The following is a 20,701-nucleotide window of genomic DNA, read 5'->3' as shown; positions in this document are numbered from 1 at the left end:
TTTCATTTTCTTAATAGTGACCTTTGAAGCAAAAACTTTAATGTACTTGGGATGAAGTCCAATTTATCTTTTTTTTTTTTTGTGGTTGCTTGTGCATTTGATGTCATATCTAAGAAAGCATTGCTTAAGTCGAGGTCACACAAATTTACATTTGTTTCCTCCAAGAGATTTACATTTTACTCTTACATTTAAGTCTTTGATCCATTTTGAGTTAATTTTTATATACGGTGTAATGTAGATCAGATTGGTTTTTGCAGACTCCAGCTTCAGTTGTATACAGAATAGTTTTAGTCCAGATTTTATGTTCTTTAACCTCATATCTTTGAGTGTTTGAATTGGGATGTCTCGACTTCTTTTTTTTTTTTTTTTTTTACAAAAAGGAATGGTTGGGAGACATCAGGTTCTAGCTGCACAGTCCTTATATCATAGTTTGCTGGGAAGTCTCCTTTTCTGTATATTCACTACCAAATTGCAGGATATGCTCACCAGGTCTATAAACTGATTTAAAATATTCGCTTTCAATAAATGAGTGAGCCAAAATGGCTGCTGTCTCTAGATCGTCTGTAAGGTCAGGGATCCTATCATGCCTTCCCCGGCATCCAAAGGCAGCTTCTTAATACTATAGAGCAGCCAAGAAATTAGGAGAGTAGTCAGACTCGTCAGAAAGAGCAGGTTAGAAAAGGGTGAAGATGAGTCAGGAAACTGACAGTCAAGTACATTAGAGCTTAGAGTGAAGTTTAATTTTGTTTTATCTTAATACTTTTTTTTAATTCTTAAAGTAATTAATGATCACTGTAAAAATATAAACATGGTAAAAGTTAAAAAACAGAACCAAAAAAAGCTAAACTGTCACAGCCAAGAGGAGTTTAAAGAAACATGACTACTGAACATAATATTTGTGTTACCTTTCAACAGGAAAAGGACACTGGGGAAAAACCTAAGGAAATCTGAAAAAGGTACGGACTTTATAAAGTTCCCAAAAAATAAATAATTCCCACTCCCCTGGGTGGAAGTACCACTGTAACATTTAGTGCGACTCTAAGAGCCATTAACTGCAGGCTGGTGGTGGCTCCTGGAGTCCCCTCACCCCTAAGGCCCCCGTGCTTTGATCACCTGGGGTCTGGAAGATACCATCCCCCAGTTTTTCCTGTCAGGTAGGGCGCCGGGGCACCTGCAGGGCTGCGGCACCTCGCTACTGCGGCAAACAGACGCGCATGCGTGCCCAAGGCCCGGTGGTGAGGGGGTTGCCGCGCACGCGCAGGCAGAGCCGGCGTATTTCTTGGTGCCGCCCCGGCAAAGGCCGCGTAGAGTGGAGCTGCTGCCGGAGATGCCTAACGGTGTGTTCTGAGGAGCGGCCAGCGGCGCGATGGAGCGGGCCAGGTCAGCTGTGTGGTGTCTTCCCTCAGAGGCAGCATGGGAAACATTTTTGTTTGCATGATATCCCAGGCTTCCAGAACTAGAAGTATTTCAGTATTTACTGGGGATCTGGGCCCTCAAGTTCTTTGTCCGGAGGCCGGATAGGACACCTTCTGGAGGCTTGGGGCTGGGCTGACCCTCCTCGGGGGTATTCTGTCCGCGTCTTGTCAGGTCTTGGTGTGTCTGCACCATCCTGTCGCGTCCCCTCAGACCCTCTCTAGGGTGGCCCTTTGTCCTTGAGGTCCAAGGCCGTGACTGCGGGTGGCGAGGGTACATCGCGGTGGCCACCGCGGTGTGTGAGGTGGGGGAGGGTACACGGGGTGGGGTCAGTGGGGCCGCAGTACTGGCCAAGGGGCAGCAGGTGCTGTGTCCGCGGAGGCACTGGTGTGTGGCAGTAGTGGGAGGGGATGGTTGGGGTGCCTCCTATGGCACTGATATGAAGGGGGCGGCGGGGTGACCGCGATGGCTGTGGCGGGGGTGATTGGAGGAGGCGGCGGGTGACCGCGGTGGCTGTGGCGGGGGTGATTGGAGGAGGCGGCAGGGTGACCGCGGTGGCTGTGGCGGGGGTGATTGGAGGGGGTGGCGGGAGTGTGGTGGGGTGGCCTGTGTTGCCACGGTGTGTGGGGATGGCGGGGTGACAGCGATGACGGGGGCCGCAGGGTGGCGGTGGGGCCGTGACAGGGCTGCGGGTCTCGCAGAGTGGCCCTCTGGGCAGTGGTAGAGGGGGGGGAGGGGCAGGGGCAGGGGCGGGGGCGGGCAGTTGGAGGAGGCCATTCGTTTGAAGAAAAGAGAGAACGTTCAATTTTGTGTGACTGGTGGTGCTCTTAGAATTTGAATACTGTTGCGAAACTCCTACCCTGCGCCTCAACTGAAGGGGTGGCTGCAGAAATGTCCGGTCCTTATATACTTAACTCCTTTATATTTCTCCCATTTGTGGGTTTGGTGTAAGATGAGGGATGTGATGTCCACAGCCTGTTTAGTGCATCTTGCGGGGGACCTGCCACGTTCTGGGATGTGACACGTAGGGGTGTCTGTCGTTCGCATAGGTTTTCCCTGCGTTTGGAATGAAAATTTCGAAGGCCAGCCCGGGAGTGCGCGGGGGTCGGTGTCACGTCACTGCCATTGTGCAGCTCCGCGAAGATGGCTGCTGCCGCAGCTGTACGGGTCTGCGCAGGCGCGAGGGGGGGGGGGTGCTGCCCCTCCCCCCCAGTGCCGCAGTGTGGGAGGGGCAGCTGTGCCACTTCTGCCTGGCAGGGGTGTCAGCCGCACCCTCTGCAAAGCGACGCGCTAGGTAGAGGAGGTGGGCCTGGGTGGGCGGCTGCCGCGTCCTAATGCCGCAGTAGGGAAGGTGTGGGTTCAGGGTGCGCAGGCGCAGCAGCGACGACACCACCTCCCCCCTGCAGTGGGGCATGCTGCGGGGGACGGGGTTTGCGCAGCCTTTGCTGTGTGGGGCGGCCAGCCACCTCCTTCGCCTGTGTGCCCAATCCCTGTTTTCTTCCCTACTGTGCTGCAGTGGGGGTAGGGGGAGGGGAGGAAGGAGACAGGTTTGCTCAGCCTCTGCCTGGCATTCCACCGTTTCCCTGCAGTGCCGCAGTGGCGTGGGGAAGGTGGGGAGACCAGAGATTTATACAGGGGGCAATTTGTACATTCTGTGCCTGCCTGGAATGGCAGGGCAGCCGCACTGTGCCCCTGGTTTTCTGTCACGCTTAAGGGAGAGGCGGGGGCCTGGAGGCCAAGAGAGGTGAGGGCATTCCGGGATTTTACTGTGCTACTTAAGACAGCCTCCATCACCGGTGCAGGTGCTTTTCCATTTTTGTAGATTCTCCGTAGGTTTTATTGTGAACAATCTTAACTGTTCGCCACATTCAGGTGGCTTCAGTATCCCTTTAGACAACTCCCGTTCCTATAACCTCTGATTTCAACTTTCCAGGTTATATAATTCCACAACTGCATCTCTTTTAAGTGTCTGTCGTATTTCTTAATCGCTGGATATTCCATTGGTGATGTCATCTTTATAGATAACTTTCCTTAAATCAGGGGGTCGCAGCTCCTCCAGGGCTCCTAGGAACTGAGGGCTGAGTTGTGCTTGCTCAAGGAGGACTGGAGAGAGAAAAGTAGAATGTGGGTGTATGTGGGATTAGTGAATTCTTGCCCTTAATCGGATTTTTAAATTAATGGTTTCGTTCCATCATTTTTGAAGTTGGAGCTGCTGTGAATATTTGCTGAGAAAGGATAATTAACAAAGTAACTATTCCCGTATTATGTATTCCACTACTTTGACTTTTGGGGGGATATTTTTAAGGACTTTCTTTGCAGGATTTTGATGGGCTTGCCTTTTTTTCTTTTTTTTCTCGTGCATCATAAACAGTACGCCTGTTTGTGTGCTGAGTTAGAATGTAATTAAGGAAAATATAAATTCAGAAGCCTGGGAAGCTTTGTTCTGGAATTATTTTCGAGTAGTTTGAAAAATAGCAGGAGTCTGGTATTTTGCGATACTTATGATTTGCACCTATTTTTTTCTGCTTGTAGGAAGATAGTGCTTCAAATATGAACTTCTGATCATTTGGCCCTTTGCAAGCTGAGTGTGCATCATTCCTGGTCCGCCATTTTGTAGTCTTGCCCTCGGGCTCAGGACCTCAATATGGCGGCCCCTGTGGAAAGAGCTGAAGTTTGAAGGTCTCTCTCCTGCCTTGTGAATACTTGGCATAGTACCACGGCTTTTTGAGGATGGGGAGGGAGTGTGAATGCTTTCTGAAGTTTAGAGCAAGGACACTTAGTCGAAGGACTGTGTGTTGCTTTCTAAAGCAAGGTACGTTGAGCAAGAGTTGTTGACGGTTAAGGCCGCATCCTTCACTAATAAAGGTTTGGCAGAGAAGTTTATTTTCTGATTCCTGAATGCTGGGTGGCTCAGAATTCTTTTTGATGATTCTATAGGGTTTTTTTGGAGACACTGATCGTCTTATATTTGTTGGAAGATCACAGACTGGGATTACCTCACATTATATTTGTGTTTTTTATTTTTATTTCTCATTCTTGAGGTCCTAGTCATTGAGTTTATAATTGAGGTTTTTTTGGGGGGAGAGGTGTAAGGCATCCTAAATATTTGATAGAATATTAGGCCGTTTATAATTGAGGTTTTTTTGGGGGGAGAGGTGTAAGGCATCCTAAATATTTGATAGAATATTAGGCTGTTAGGAAAAATATTGTGTGATCTCATCACATTTTCTTTTCAGTGCATTTCCAGATTAGTATTTTTTTAATGAAAGTGATTTTGGAGCAAAAAATTAACATTATGTACATATAACAACATTTTATTTACTTAAATGCTAATTTTCTGAAATGTTCACTTTTGATGAAATCCTATTTATGGATTTCTTTCTCATTAGGTACTTTAGGTGTTGTCACATTGTCTAATCAAAGGTCAAGGAAATTAGCAAAGTATTTACAGTACTTTTACCATTTAAAAATCTGATATGTGATTTTTTTAAAAATGGTCTTTTCTACTGCTTGATTAGAACATTGAAGTTTTTGAAGCAAGAAAACAATTTGGGGTCATTGGTAGGCTATTTTGGTTACTTTGCATAATCTAAACATGAATTCTAAAAGCACAGGTTCAGGGAATTATCTTTTGGGATGTGTCCTTTGAATTCTGCCTTTGAAAAATTACATTGCATGACTTGTGTAAAATGCCTTTCTCTCCTTTCTGATTTGACATTTTAAAATTTCAATTTCATGAGTGGTTCCTGTAGTTTCTAATCTGGATGACCCAAGTAGATTTCATGTTCAGATCCCTTGAGCAGACATTTTGTGCGCTGTTCTGCAGATTATAATGTCAGTGGCTATGTTTCTTTTTTTTAAACAGTTTTAAAATTTCTTGTTTTGCAAATCCTAAGAAGCATTTGCACAAGAGGTTGCTTAGACATTTTGAAATTTAAATTTTATTCTTTATTCCACTATACGAAATGATCTATCATAGTAAACTATTTTTCAAACCATTTTTAGAATCAACGTTGTTATTTTTTCAGGGATATGTAGGTATGGGTAGTATGCCTGTATATAAATGTATCTCTGTAAGTGTATAGTTTTATATCTGTATGTGTGAATATATGTAGGAATACACAATTTTGCTTAATTTTTTGATAGTTTTTCTTCCAAGTTTTCTGAGGTCAAAGGGATGCTAAAGGGAGAAAGTGGTTTTAGGATAGATTTTTGACTATTGGTGGATAAAGATATTCTAAGATTTCAATTTTACTTTTTTTTCTTTTCAGTTTTATTGAGATATAATTGACATACATCACTCTACCGTGTTTTAATTAGATTTAATTAGGTTAATTAGATGGAGTTTAAAAACTCCCATCATACTAAATACAGTTCTGAATATAATCTTTATTTATTTATTTGGCTGCGTCGGGTCTTAGTTGCAGCACATGGGATCTTAGTTCCCCGACCAGGGATTGAACCTGCGTCCCCTGCATTGGAAGGCAAATTCTTAACCACTGGACCACCAGGGAAGTCCCTATAATCTTTAAAGAAATGGTTATTTCAAAAATTGATGAAGTGTATAAAACAAATCCTCTTTCTGCTTCAGGGACCGTTTACACCTGAGACGGACCACAGAACAGCACGTACCAGAGGTAGAAGTCCAAGTCAAAAGGAGAAGAACAGCCTCACTGAGCAACCAGGAGTGAGTACAGTCAGCGTTGAGAACCAATTTAGGGCATTTTCAAATTGGAACAAAGTATCCTGTGATCAGGGGCTTGAAATGAATTTAATTAATGAAAGAAGCTTGTGCATGTTATATCGATATAGCAAAAAAGCAGTTAAATCATCCTTAACCGTGCCATCCTAACTTAACTCAACTTTTGTTAAAATTTTAGTAATACGTATTTCCCTTTTTTCCATATATGTGTGGGTGAGTGGTATCTTCATAAAATTCTACATCCTTCAACATATTTATATTAAAATTATTTCTGCTGTATTTATATTGTTACTAAGTCACTTTTTCTGTGCTTGCAAAATGTTCTGTGCTTTGAAGAGATGTTAATTTATGTATTCATGCTTGCTTTGCAATATTCAGAATTTTATTTTTAGTTAGTACATTTATCCAGTTAAAAACTTGTATACATTTTTTCCCTTCATTTATTTAGGATATGCATATGTGTTTCTAGAAGGGACATTTCAATTAAAAATATATTAACATTTCTAATGACATGGTATATATTGAGTCTACAGTTATGTGCATTTTGTCATTACCACAAATCTTGACAGTATCTGTGGGTAACATCATTTTTCTTTCCTGAAGCTGTTATTTTTCAAAATTATAAGTATTAGTAATATATGAATATAATCTCTTCTTAACACATAATTTTGAGATAAAAAGTGAGTGCCTACTTCAGTATACCACTAGTCCATTCCCCTTCTCTCTCCAGATATAATCCTCAGGTACTTTGATCTCTATTGTTTCAAACCTTTTCCTATGCATTCATGCGTACACACATGGGGTGAGGGGAGGCATCTTTGTGATTTGTTTACATACATGAGATTTATTCTGTAACAATGTGCCTTGGGGATCTTTCCATGTCAGTGCATATAAATCTACCTTATTTTACAAATTGCAGAGTATGGGTGCTGTAATAACATAGTTACATTTATCATTAGCTTACTGATGGATATTTAGGTTGTTTGCTTTTCTTAGTTATTACAATGAAGGTAAGAGCAGTCAATCTGAAAATTAATATTACAGTTGTCCCTTGAATAACAAGGGAGTTGGGGTGCAACCCCCCACATAGGCAAAAATCCCCATATATCTTTTGAGTCCCCCCAAATTTAACTGCTAATAGCCTGCTGTTGACCAGAAGCCTTACTGATAACATAAACAGTTGATTAACACATATTTTTATGTTAAATGTATATCTACATATATTTTATGCATTCATGACATACCTTTTTCTTTTTTTGATATTTCTATCCTCTGTGGTTTGTCTGCAAGTTTTTTCAAATTGTCACAAATCTCCAGAAACTTTTCCAATATATTTATTGGAAAAAATCTCAACATATAAGTAGACCCACGCAATTCAAACCCATGTTCAAGGGTCAGCTGTAGTTATTAATATTTATTTGTATTTTATTTCACTTCAAATATAAAGCTTTTTACAGAAATTGTTGTAAAAAGTGGGTAACATTTTGTGTCTTATTTTTGTTACTTGTTCATTTTATATGTGGAAAAATTTCAGTATATTTGCACATTTAAAATTATTGGTGAGGCGAAAGATTTCTCCATTTTCCCATGTTTATTTTACTTATTCTTCATAGTTCATTATTCTTTGTTACATTTTCGTTTTGGAAATTACTTTGAAAAGGAATATTTAAGAATGAATATTTTATATAGTTTGTCCTTTATAATAGGCATTTGCTTATTTTCTTTTATATGGTAATGTCATTTTTCCCCTTCAGTCTCTTGTAACTTCAGAGTTTTTAAAAGTGCCATTTTTTCCTCCCCAGACTCTCTAGAAATATCTTGATGTAGTTTAGAGATTGGTGGAGGTATGGGTGGAGGGGATTTCTTGGGGGAGGATCTTTGTTAGTGGGTGAAGGTTCTATCATATTTGTTATATTTTATTAGAGCCTTTATCCAGTGCAGCATCAATGTGGACCAGTATAACAGATTATCATGTCCTAATCTTGTAAAAGACTGCTTTAGGTGTCATTAGTTTGTCAATATCTATGGAAATATTTTGTTGCTTTTGAAGAAGAAATAACTTCATTTTCCTGATGTCTGTTATGTGTATTATGTAAAAATACTAGAGGATGCTGCACTAGGGGAAGAATCTGAGGGGAGTTTTGAGTTAGGAAAATAGTGTAATTTCCCCAGCCACCTTTATCCAGTTTGTGAGTGGATTATAGGAACAGGTAAGCAGTATTGATATTCTCTAAGCCCAGCTTTAATCCTGAGTCATCTAGTTAACATTAACTTTGGTGTGATCCCAGAGGCCCACCATGAATAACAAAGATACTGCTATCACTTGTTAAAACTCAGACGATTAGAGGTTACCTCCTAGGAACCATGGACAAAGTCCAGCCTAATTCTTTATTATATAACAGAATGTTAAAAATGTTATTTAAAAACTACAGAAAATAGCGGAAAACCTTTTATCACAGTCCCATTTTCAAATCCAGCTGCTGTTGAATATTTTCATATATATATACTTATCAGCAAGGGCAGAATTGGCTGGTGATTTTTTTTTTTTTTTCGTGCTTGTATTATTAGCCAGCAACTATGTAACCTCCTGCATCTCTTATCCTCAGGATCAGATTCACAGCCAGATGACTGATAGGTAGGAATATGTTGAGCATTTTTTTCCAGAATTCCCTGATGACTAATAGATGGTTGTTTACATAGTTTAAGAGCTTAAATAGCCTGGGCCCTGGAAGTTCTTTGTTTTAGGTTGTGACTTCTTGTCAGCATGAATGACAGCCTTAATGTCTCACTGGAAATGCCTTAACAAATGCCCACCTCCCTCCTTGGGGGTTAAAGAATTGTTTCCAGATTGGAAAGTAAGTAGTGGATATTATACTGACGGTACTTTCACAGGGCATTTTAAACAAAAAGAGCTTTTTTTTTTTTTTTTTTTTTTTTTTTAAGTTCCTTGCTAGTATCCCCAAAGAGGGTAAGTATCCCTCAGTCCCAGTAACTCTGTGTGAAGTCTCCTGTTTTATACTTTCTTCATAAGGTAATGGCATGCTCTGACCCTAAATGAGGATCTCCTTAAATGTAAGGGTCTCTGTGTTTTCTTTCACATTGTTATCTATATAGGAAAATGTCTTTTCATTTATGTGTATTGTGCTCTTGTCATAGGTGTCACCTGTATCCAAGGCGATCTCAGCAGCAGCAGCAGCAAGTACCTGTGGTGGATTTCCAGGCGGAACTGAGACAGGCATTCTTAGCTGAGACACCAAGAGGTGGTTAAAGCAGTATTGGAACACACAGGTAGCTGATTCCAAGAGAGAAAACAAAACAAAACAGGTTAGAGTCGATGCAGTCATGATCAAGAATAAAGAACTAATTAAAGGGTAGGGTGTTTGGAGGTCATTTAATTATTTGGGATGTGTCCAAAGAAATTTTTTTTCTTAAAGGCTTCATACAAATAAACACATAGCAGAAAGTTTAAAAAAGTAAAAGCAGGATCTTAATGCTTTTACCCTAACACTTGTCATGTATTACTTTCCAGACATTGTATAGTCCTTGCTTTTTAGGTAGTTTTATTCATATTTAACTTGTACTGATTTTCAAGTTAACATATGAAAAATATTTCATTATAAATAGCTGCTGAATATCCTGCTAATATGTTTTATAATTTCTTTTTGTGAGAGACTTCATTTTTTCTGCTGGTAGTTTGAAATAAAACTTCAGTGAATTGCTTTGAATAAAACTTTAGATAGGATCATTTCCTTGGATATGCAGATGTAAAAATAAATTGAGGCAAGGAATTTGAAATTAAGGTACATTTTCTGAATTGTATTATGAATTATTAGTCTTTATTATCATGAAAAAATATAGTGTCAGTTACACTTTCATCTTCATTGCTTATGTTAATTATATATAATTTGTTTCTATTGAATTATAAATACACATCACATCCATTAGCAAATGAGAAGCTAAGTATTTCCCATGCTTATTTACTAATTATTTTTTTGTTTTATCTTTTTCTTACCTTTTTTTACCAATGTGTTCGAATCAGCTGACAATGTAATAAAGCTATTAATCTATGATTTTTCAATGTTACGTAGATTTATTTACAATGTGTCTTCTTGTGTTGGTTGCTTAGATTTTTAGGAAAACGCTATTAATTTTGATTTAATACTTTATTTTTCCTTTCCAACTTTTTAAAAATTAAGATCTCAATCCAAAGGGTTTAATATATACTTTTTAGAAACCATGAGAGGAAAGGGGTTTATAGATGAGTTTTCTTCTAGATTTTCTTTATTTCCATTTTGAAATATAACCCCTCAACTCAAATTAATTAGGCCTGTTTATGGCCATCATTTCGAATTTTAAAGCAAAGGGAAAACCCTCCCCAGCTGAATCCTTTACCCAGCATTCTCCAGTAATTGATTGGATTTGATTGCAAGACAGTGGAATTGATTTCAGGCGATAGAATCTGATCATTGTCCTCAGCTGTTCCCCAGAGTAAGGGCATTTTTAAATGAGTAAGTGTGCATAATTGACTATTTTTAACCAAGAATTTTTTGGCTCCTCAGTGCAGTTCACATACTCTTGTAAGTTCCTGAGTAAAGTAATATTTAAATTATACATTATGATCTGTAAGTAGGGCCATCCAATTTTCTGAGTTTGAAGTGCTCGTTTCATCTAAACAGTACTAGGTACTAGGATTGTTATAGAGCAGGAGTTGGTACAGTATCTGGCCCATTTATTGCCTGTTTTTGTAAATTTATTGGCACACAGCCATGTCTATTTATTTACGTATGGCCTGTGGCTGTTATTGGCAGTACAGTGGCAGATGGGAGTATTTGTGACAGACTGAATGGCAGGCAAAGCCTACAATATTTATTATCTTTCCCTTTAAAAGAAAAAGTTGGCTAATCTCTCTCTTACTCTCTTAGAGAACCACTTTCAAAGATGAAAACACTAAGGTGGAGCCAGTAAGGGAGTGGTGATAATATACAATGTGGTGGAGGGAAAGGGGTTGTAGAAGGAGAGTATATGAAGTAAATATTCCAGGGTAGAGAACCAGATGAATTTCTGGGATAAGGGTCAGGTCTGAGACTAGTGCTAAAGTCTGCTATACATGTAAATGGGTAAAGGCATTTTAACAGTTGATATGTTTTCTTTTTCATTATAAAAATCTAAATCATGTGAGTGATAGCCAAGAAAAATGGGAAAGTAAACCACAGACTTTAAATACCCATGTTTCAATGGCAGCAGCATGAGGTTGAATTTTCTTTCATTTTGCCCTTCTGCTTTTCTTTTGAAAATGTAGTTAATTGTAATCATGCTTTTAAACTATTCCACTTACATGTATGTATATCATTAATGTTCCTTCATTTTATTACACAGTAGTCACAATTATCATTTGTAATGAATAAATGATGGTCCATTCATGATTTACTTTTCCTTTGTACTTGTGTTTTTTTCCCCTAGTTTGCTATGCTGTTATGAATTTTAGTTCTATATTTTTAAGATATATTTGGTATTTTTAATTTATTAGGGTAAGGATCCAATTTTGGGCTTAGGGTATAAATACTAGTATGATTCTTAAATGTTTTGTTATGTTGCTTTCTAACAGCATTATAAGCAGTATTCAAGCAGTATTCTTTTTTTTTTTTTTTTTTTTCAAGCAGTATTCTTGATTGCCATCAAGAATACTTGCTAGAGTGATAATTTCTTAGTACTACCTTTGTTGTCTTTTGTTTCCCTTTGATAAATAGTTTCAAAAAGGGAAAAATTGTTTTCCTCTGGTTTAAATGGCATTGCTTTGTGGATTAATAGTTTCCACTTATTTGTGTTTTCTCATGTTAGACTTTTTGCATTTTTTTTTCTGTGAAGGGTCTGTTATTTAACCAGGAGAATGAACACTAATACATTACCATTATTCTGAGACTTCTCATTTCTTACATGTTGCTTGGCCAAGTCTGACCATCATATCCTTTGATTTAAGGAAGCTTTACATATTTATGTAGTTTAATCATTTCAAACTCCACACGTTTCAAAAGTTTGAGAACTTCCTCCTCTGAGGAATCCCAGGATGTTTTTGGTCAGGGTCTCGGGGCCATTTTTTTGCTTATGTGCACTTTCATCAGGAGATTTACTGTAACTGCTAATTCCTTAATGCAGTGTGATATTGCTGCTCTTGTTTTCTTCCTCATAAAGCATTTTGTTCTCCTTTACTGTGGAGATACATTTAATCATTCTACAAAGTGATATATCTCCTTTCCCTTACAAGAGTTCATGATTATGGTCTGCTAAATTCAGGGACGAGAGATAATTGTTCCTAAATTTCAAGTCCCTTTCATTAAGGGAAGCCTTTCTTAACCTCCCCAGTCAGTCAACCCCTATTCTGAGTGAAATGTGTATCTCCTATTATGCAAATTATTTTATACATATTACATCCCCAGTTCTGAGGTCTCCAGTTCTTTAGTCCATGACTCAAATCACCAGATGCATTTTTATACTTGATAACTGGGTAACAAGATAGTGGGTATGGGAGGGGTTTGGAACCTCAAACAGGTTAGATGGACAGACGCATGCCTGACTGGCCTTCCTTTTTTGTTCTGATCCACTATACCAGGAAATCTTGTTTGCATTTGTTGATCTCTTAATAGCTAAACTCTATGAACTAGGGCTGATGAGGTATGTGTTCACTGAAAGGCCAAGCGGGATAAAACATTTGAAACGGGTTGGATTGGGAAATCTCAACTCTAAAATCTGTTTGGCACTTGAAGGTAAAAGCCCTGTCTCTGAATTTTAAACTTTTACTGGAGAGGTGACTACAAATTCCCACCTTAAATGCACATTTGATACTGGTTTCCATTATATTAATCTTTACATCTGAAACCTTTTTGTGATTACATTTCTTCCCTTTAAATGAAGTTTTGAAAAGCTACATCCAGCTACATCCTTTTTTTCCCTAATAATCACTGTCTTGTGGCTCATTGTCCGGTAGCACGTCTCCATTGTTGGTAAGGGAGTGAGCTTCAGTAGTAGTGTCTTGTTGAACGTTTAGCTGTGTTTTTTTTCTTTGAGGGCACCAATGGCAGTGTAAAAAGTAATCTTACTATGGATTTTGACCATTATTTGAAAGTCCAGACAGTTTACTTTTTAAAAACAGCTTTCTTGGTGTATAGTTCCTATACCATAGAATTTACCCAGTTACAAACAAGTGCTTTTTAGTAAATTTACGGAATTTTGCAGTCAATGCAACACATACTCTTAGTATTTTCCATTACCCAAGTAAGATCCCCTCGTGCCCATTTAATTCATTCCCCATTTCCACCCCTAGTTCAGACAACCACTTAATTTACTTCCTGTCTCCATGGGTTGATGAAGATCTTAAATCTTAGATATGCTATCATAAAAATGGAAATTGGTAGTGATTCAAACATATACCAAGTATTCCTGAATTTATAGTCTGCTTTATAGAGAATCCTATCAGAATTCAGAACATCTGAATTATAGGCCTTAAACTTCTCATGTGAATTTGGATTAGAAACTACATTTATTGCGGGGAGGATTGACTTTCAGGAAAAGCTGCACAAAGGATGCATGGCAGTTTGCATGTGGAGAAAAAAGCTTGGAAGATATTCTGAGTAATGATCAGTTTATTTTATTAGAAAACCTGATACCCTCCAAGTTCTCATAAAAATGTATTGAACTGCCATCAAATTTTGGTAATTATAGGGAAACATCCCCTCTGCATTTTACCATCCTTAATGAATTATTTATTTTATATCATTATGATCTCTTCTAATCTAGTGTTATAGTTCCACATGTATAATGGTATCCTCACCATTCTTTTACCTTATTGTTTTGATGTTGCCATAGTTCATAACCACTATTTAAATGATTTCATTTTCACATCCTAAAATAGATGATTTTAAATGTACTTAAGCAGTTTACTGTTTGTAAATTTTCTCTATTGAAAAAACAGTGGAGACAACAATCTTACTGGAAATGTTTGCATTGTTAAAAGTACAATTATACCAGATTTTGTTTATGATACTGAGTTAGTTTTATGCATAAATCCAAATTCCCATTCAAAAGGAACATAATTTGTGTGTTTCCTTTTAAATGAGTATGATTAGTTTGAGACCCTTTACCAGTTTTGGCTAGGTTTGGTTCTCATACTTATTCAAAGCATTTTCTTAAGTATATTGGGGGAAAATGAGAGTATTGTTCTAATGCTTATTTCTTTGATTACTAAGAAAGTTGACCGTATATCTGTGTAAGCATTTAGTAGTTGTATGTCCCCTTTTAACAAAGGACATCTTAAGCAGGTATATGATAATACATTAAGTTCTTGGTGAAGGGAGATTTCCTAGCTTATTTTGAAGGGACTTTGGCTTAAGGAAAGGGAACACTGAGGTAGAAAACATTTAGGTGGTTCAGCCAAGGAGCAAAAGTTAGGACTAACTCAGATGGAGAAACTTAAGGATACCAAAATGTTGAAGTTGAGATGACTTGGTGTTAATTTGTGACCGGAGAATGAAACACTACCTTAAATAAGTATGGAAAGAGAAAATAATACATTTTGGGAATGGAAAATGAAGCTTATTTTTGAAACATTTAAGAATTTCTGTGTAAAATTAAATTTAACCACCTGTTAACTCTGGGTGTGTACAATGTGGGAGTTAAGGTGATGGAATAGTGAAATTTGGTGTTTACTTGGTGGGTATGAGAGCATGAGGGGATATTTTTGAATGTCTCTTATAGTGCTTTTCATGCAAAATTGTCTACCTGTTTTAAAACATGGTAGATTGAAGTGCAGCTAGATCATGCTTTCCTCTGCAGGCTCCATCTACTATTCGAAGCTTCCGCCCCAGCTTGCGTTGTTTGTAGGAGAACCTGCATCATACCTTTATCTGTAGCCTTCCCTTAGGTCTTAAGGATCCTGAAACTTCCCTGTGGACATTGGATTTGGTGGAGCAGCAATCATGGTAAGATGTATATTAGGGCAGAGGGGTGAGAAGCTAATGTAAATGCCCAATATAATAGATTTCCAGAGTGTGGGGTGTTTGGGGGTTCTTAATATGGAATTAATCTATAGAGATGACGCATCATTTCATGGAATAACAACTGGTGAAGACCTATGTCTGTTGTCCTGTTACAGTGGTATAATGGTTTGGGAAACATCTTAAGAGACATTTTGCATTGTGAGGAAATACAGAAGAGAGTTTTTGGTCATAATTACAGTGGTAAGGGACCGTCTTGCAGATGGGGGACTCTGAGGTCAGATTTCAATAGATAAAAAGACTACTTTAAAAATGGAGGGTCCAGCGAAACCACAGCCAAGGGAAAGGCCTTGGCGGAATCAGCAGGGAAAGAAAAATGGAGGGGTTTGGGGCTTTGAGGCTTGATTGGTTCAAAGGAAGGCTGTCTGTAGAGAGAAATAGAGCATTCTAATCCATTTTGTGTTTCTGTTTAAGTTTAGCTAATCAAGAACATATATTAACTGGAAAGATATCCAAAGGGACTGAAAATTAGTTTTTGAGGAATGGGAAGAATGTTAGATTTTACAGTGGTTTGTGGTCTTCCAAAGGGCCACAGTATGTAAATAGATACAGTATTTCTGCATATTCAAGTTTCATTGGAGTGGGCAATTAGGATGAAAATATTTTTAAAAGGTGCCTTAGCGGGACAAAAATGAAAGAAAAAGAGTTTGAGGAACATTGATCAGAGTTCTGAATGATATGGGATGTGGGGTGTGGTGGAACTAGGACAGAGACCTTTAAAAGGGAACTGAGAAATGATACATCGTATTTGCATTGGGTCGATGGGAGTTGCAAAGTTTTTGATGGAGATAGGAGTTTCCCATCATTTGGCTAGGTGTCTAGAGGAAAAGAAATAGCCAACAGGGTAAAGTATTCTGTAGGAGGGTGGGGCTTGGGATTAGAATTGGGGAAAGGACAGGGATTAAAATGATGGAATACTAAAAGGGAGAACTGGGTTTGGGAATCTTTACTGGGGAGGCAATATATTTAGGGCAATGGAAAACTGCATAGGGAGGGATTCTGAGAAGCAGAGGGTTCCATAGGGGAGTATAAATGGCCCTGGGTCCAAATTTGGTCTAGTATCTTAAAGGTATGGAGAAAAGAAATGGAGGCATGATATTTTTGTTAAGGAAGCCAGGTTTGGATTGGTATAGGAGTGGAGAAGGAACAGGAAAGGGTTAGAAAGTAGCTGCAGACAAGCTGATGACTAACTCTTCTCTTACTCCTTCCAGACTGTGGGAAAGAGCAGCAAGATGCTGCAGCACATTGACTATAGGATGAGATGTATCTTGCAAGATGGCCGGATCTTCATTGGCACCTTTAAGGCCTTTGACAAGCATATGAACTTGATCCTCTGTGATTGTGATGAGTTCAGGAAGATCAAGTAAGGCCACTTGGGTTTGGGCAGTGGGATACTGAGGGAGAGGCAGAACAGTAGTGAGGGTAACTGAAGGAGGTAGGGAAAAGACAGGACTGGTCTCTTGTCTAATGTCCTGGCCTCATCTCTGAATTGGATGAATCTCCCAGTATTAAGAGTCAGCTGTATCCACACTACTGTTTTAATTTTGGAAATACAATTATGAACTAAACTGGGAATAAGACTGTATGGTATGATCAAAATAACAAGTTATATTTATTTAGAAAATTGAGAAATGATAGGTAACATTAATCTGCAACATTCCTTCAGATTGAGGGAACCTTAAGAATAACAATTACTCTTCATGGTTGAGGAGTTGAGATGTGAATAGAATAATTCAGGCTGTGTCTAGCAATTGTTCGGCCAGCCTGTTTTCATGCCCCTTGTTTTGTCTGAATCCTCATGATGAGTGTTGATTTGGTCTCAGTCCCTAACCCCCTTGCTTATTTATCTTTGTGATTTGCCCATGCTGTTTCTTCAGAAATAACCTCTGTGTGTTTGTGCCTTACCATAGGAGGTCACCCTCTTTGCACCTGTGATTGGGGGGCTTCCTTTAACAATAAGAGCATGCCACTTGCTAGATCCCAGGGACATTCTACTTCCATTCAGTTGACTTTTCATTCAGAGTATTTGGGTCAGTGCTTGTAATCTCCAGACGTTCAAGATGGCTTTGTTTCAGGCTCTTGGCAGAATTTACAAGGCATCACCCTTGACCATTAGCTTTATTTCTTCTATTTCCACAGTTAACGATATACTGTCCAAAAATTTAATTTGACCACTTCATTTAGGGATTTCAGATATGAAGAGAAAGGTGATGATGACCTTTGCCTGCCTGCTATAAGTCTGTTCTTCTCAAATCTGAATAGAATTAGTAACATATTCCTGTCCTTCCCTTTTTATTCATTCTTAGTCTTCTTCCTGCATACAAAGTTGGATCATTTCAGAAATTCTAGGATGGTGAATGCTTCAATGTTAATTTTTTGTTTAAATAATCTGCCTTTTTACTGAAAAGAATTTTTAAAAATACTTAAAATGTTGATGAATACTAAAGACATTTGATGAATGCTTTAGGTATATTCTTAATTTCTGTTTCACCCTTCAGTAAGTTACAGGGGTAATCTCACCTAAATAATGCATTACCTATAGTATGTAGTATAAGCCTCATGCATGTATGATTTTTGCTGCTGACAGATGAAGAAATTAGAATCACAGAGGTTAGAAAAAAGTTTTCAAAAAAATTTCCCATGGTTATATTGTATGTGGTAAGTCCAGGAATAAACAGGTGTCTGTTATTAAAAACTTTCCGGTACGCCGTCATTGCCTCTTGCTGTTCCCATCCCTTATTTCAGTTGTCTGTCGTCAGTATTTACTTATATAGTTAAAAAATGATTTAAATCCCATCTTAACATGAAAACTCGAGGTTTCAGTTTTGCTTGTCTTTAAAGTCTTAGCCAGTGGCGATCATTTTATAATGTATAGAAATATTGAATTACTGTGTTGTGCATCAGAAACTAACATAGTGTTGTAGGTTGCTTATACTTCAAAAAGAAACTCATAGAAAAAGAGATCAGATTTGTGGCTACCAGAGGCAGGGGATGGGGGAGGGTGAGTTGGATGAAAGTGGTCAAAAGGTACAAACTTCCAGTTTTAAGATAATTAGGTACAAGGGATGTAATGTACAATATGATGAATATGATTAACACTGCTGTATGTTATATATGTAAGTTGTTATGAGAGTAAATCCTACGTTATTTGCATCTGTGTTTCACAAAGAAGAAATTAGTTTTGCTGTAGTATAACATTGAGGGAACATTCTGGAAGATTGAAGTACGATAGGAAAAGAGCCATTCACCCTTATATGTCAGTTGAGTCTAGTTTTGTTTGTCATATCTCATTAACTGTTTGAGCATGAGCATCTGGGCATCAATTATTGTCTTCATTGATACTTATCTATAAAAATGTTAGTGAGTGATCCATAACTTATCATACTAAAATTTTCTTCTGATTTACAGGCCAAAGAATGCTAAGCAGCCAGAGCGTGAAGAAAAACGGGTTTTGGGTCTGGTGTTGCTGCGTGGGGAGAACTTGGTTTCCATGACTGTGGAGGGACCACCCCCCAAAGATGTAAGGAAGATGTAGGACAGGACAGAACATTAATGTGGAAGGACATCACATTATTTGAAATATTTGCTAAATCAGGGTACAGCAGAGGCACAGTACAGTGTGCCTTTGTCAAGTAAAACGTGCCTGGCACTTGATGTAAGTTCTTGCTTGTCTATACTGGGAGATTAAGGGTTTTCTGATGGGTTAGTCTACATGCTGGCTGCAACCTAGATACGGGTAGGAGTTGGTGATTTATTTCCTCTTGGTAGGGTCGTGAAAATATATGGGCTTACAATTTGACAAATGTACAATTTAATCTGTAGGATGCCTCCTGTGATGCTGTTTTGAATACAGAACTAATATGAGATAGGTGATAATGGGAAAATGGTGGGAAAAGGGTAGTTTTTTAGGAATAAGATTATTGATAACTTTCATAAGTCATTTGATTTCAAGCTATAATTTTTTTGTTTCAGACTGGCATTGCTCGGGTACCACTTGCTGGAGCTGCAGGAGGCCCTGGGGTTGGTAGGGCAGCCGGCAGAGGTGTTCCAGCTGGTGTTCCAATTCCCCAGGCTCCTGCTGGATTAGCAGGCCCTGTCCGAGGGGTTGGGGGGCCATCCCAACAGGTGAGGAACCGTTAGTTTTTATATTATTGGGAGAAAGTGCCTAGAACCTGAGGCTGAGGAGATTGAAAAATCTGAAAGTACATGCTATACTATGTAAGCAGCGTATGCTGTAGAGGGAAGAGAGGTACAGATGCACATTAGGAAGGCAGTAGATTAAAGCCACCATGATAATAGTAACTCACCACTGTTGGTGAGTGAAGAGGAATATGGATGGATAAACCGGAGTTGAGAAAATGCAAAAGGGCTGATTAGGTTAAAAGGGGGCATGTTCAGTTTAAAGGAGAATGTGATAGTGTGCCAAGATTTTTTTAAATGAGAATAACAGGAGAAGTGCAGAATTGCCTTAATTTTTTGTTTAATAGTCTGTGATCAACCTCTTATTTTCTGTATTTGAATGATGCAAGGAAGTGCCTTACCTTGACTGTCTTTCTAACCATTCCTTCTCAGGTAATGACCCCACAGGGAAGAGGCACTGTTGCAGCTGCTGCAGTTGCTGCTACTGCGAGTATTGCTGGAGCCCCAACTCAGTATCCACCAGGGCGTGGGACTGCACCTACACCTGTTGGTCGAGCAACCCCACCTCCAGGTAAGGAATTGATGGACAAGAACTAAAACAATTTGATTCTTAGATATAGGTGTGGATCTGTGAAAAAATTGTATCATCTTGAGGAGTAATGATGAAAAATACTCTAAGATACTGAATTAAGGCCCAGCCTAACTACCTAACTAGGAACTTGTAATATGTTTTCCACTTTTGGACACTGATTTTTAATGAAAGGCTATGGACTCTTTTGAGTTGGGATGGCCAGCATGGCAGTGGTCAAGGAGAAATTGTTCAATTCTACTTAGTACCAGGCTTATTTCTTTAAATATTATCTTGTGTTTAATGCTCCCATCTTAGCTGATTTATGAGGCCTTTATTTCTGCCATTTTTCATTCTAGGAATTATGGCTCCTCCACCTGGTATGAGACCACCCATGGGCCCACCAATTGGGCTTCCTCCTACTCGAGGGACACCAATAGGCATGCCCCCTCCAGGAATGAGACCCCCTCCACCAGGAATAAGAGGTGAGTGGGTATACATATTCTCAGTGGTGCTATCCAGGCCCCTGAATATTTACATGTTTTTCTATTTTTTTATGATCTCATGGAATTTTGCTTTTTCTTTTCAAGGTCCACCTCCCCCAGGAATGCGTCCACCAAGACCCTAGGATACTATTGATCCTTAGTCACTTTTTTTTCCTGCAATGTGTCTTGTGAAATGTGTGGAGTGTTTGTGAGCTTTTGTCTCCTCTGCTGCATTAATATTAGCTAATAAATGCATAAATTAAACTGTGAGGTACTGTTGTACATTTTTTTGCCTTTTGTTTTTATTTTTGAGGTCAAGGTGAAGACTGGGATTTTTCTGGTCTTG

The 20,701-nt window shown here is 38.8% G+C and overlaps 2 protein-coding genes across 3 annotated transcripts; both read left to right on the top strand.

Moving 5' to 3' along the window:
- The first annotated feature begins 1,253 nt into the window (after positions 1–1,253).
- On the top strand, positions 1,254–15,082 carry SNURF (SNRPN upstream reading frame). Of its 2 annotated transcripts, XM_036841842.1 has the most exons (4): positions 1,254–1,380; positions 6,005–6,100; positions 9,272–9,403; positions 14,942–15,082. In XM_036841842.1, exons 1-3 carry the CDS (start codon positions 1,367–1,369, stop codon positions 9,381–9,383), a joined length of 222 nt encoding a protein of 73 aa, XP_036697737.1. In that variant the 5' UTR covers positions 1,254–1,366; the 3' UTR covers positions 9,384–9,403; positions 14,942–15,082. The 2 variants fall into 2 exon arrangements, with proteins under 2 accessions (XP_036697737.1, XP_036697735.1); XM_036841840.1 differs by lacking the exon at positions 14,942–15,082 and having other exon boundaries at positions 9,272–9,426.
- SNRPN (small nuclear ribonucleoprotein polypeptide N) lies at positions 14,952–20,637 on the top strand. The gene is made up of 7 exons (XM_036841839.1): positions 14,952–15,087; positions 16,374–16,525; positions 18,571–18,682; positions 19,135–19,287; positions 19,735–19,873; positions 20,230–20,355; positions 20,461–20,637. The coding sequence occupies exons 1-7, from the start codon at positions 15,085–15,087 to the stop codon at positions 20,496–20,498; spliced, it is 723 nt and encodes a 240-aa protein (XP_036697734.1). The 5' UTR covers positions 14,952–15,084; the 3' UTR covers positions 20,499–20,637.
- Positions 20,638–20,701: the final 64 nt, after the last annotated feature.

Source organism: Balaenoptera musculus, chromosome 2, assembly GCF_009873245.2.
Source record: "Balaenoptera musculus isolate JJ_BM4_2016_0621 chromosome 2, mBalMus1.pri.v3, whole genome shotgun sequence".
In the NCBI taxonomy this organism is placed as follows: domain Eukaryota; kingdom Metazoa; phylum Chordata; class Mammalia; order Artiodactyla; family Balaenopteridae; genus Balaenoptera; species Balaenoptera musculus.
This window is presented reverse-complemented; position numbering and strand designations above follow the sequence as displayed.

Excerpts from the sequence above, each read along its gene's own strand:
- SNURF (XM_036841842.1), top strand. Across the intron at positions 6,101-9,271 it reads GCCTCACTGAGCAACCAGGA|GTGTCACCTGTATCCAAGGC; the intron begins GTGAGTACAGTC and ends CTCTTGTCATAG.
- SNRPN (XM_036841839.1), top strand. Across the intron at positions 19,874-20,229 it reads TCGAGCAACCCCACCTCCAG|GAATTATGGCTCCTCCACCT; the intron begins GTAAGGAATTGA and ends TTTTCATTCTAG. Across the intron at positions 20,356-20,460 it reads CCCTCCACCAGGAATAAGAG|GTCCACCTCCCCCAGGAATG; the intron begins GTGAGTGGGTAT and ends TTTCTTTTCAAG.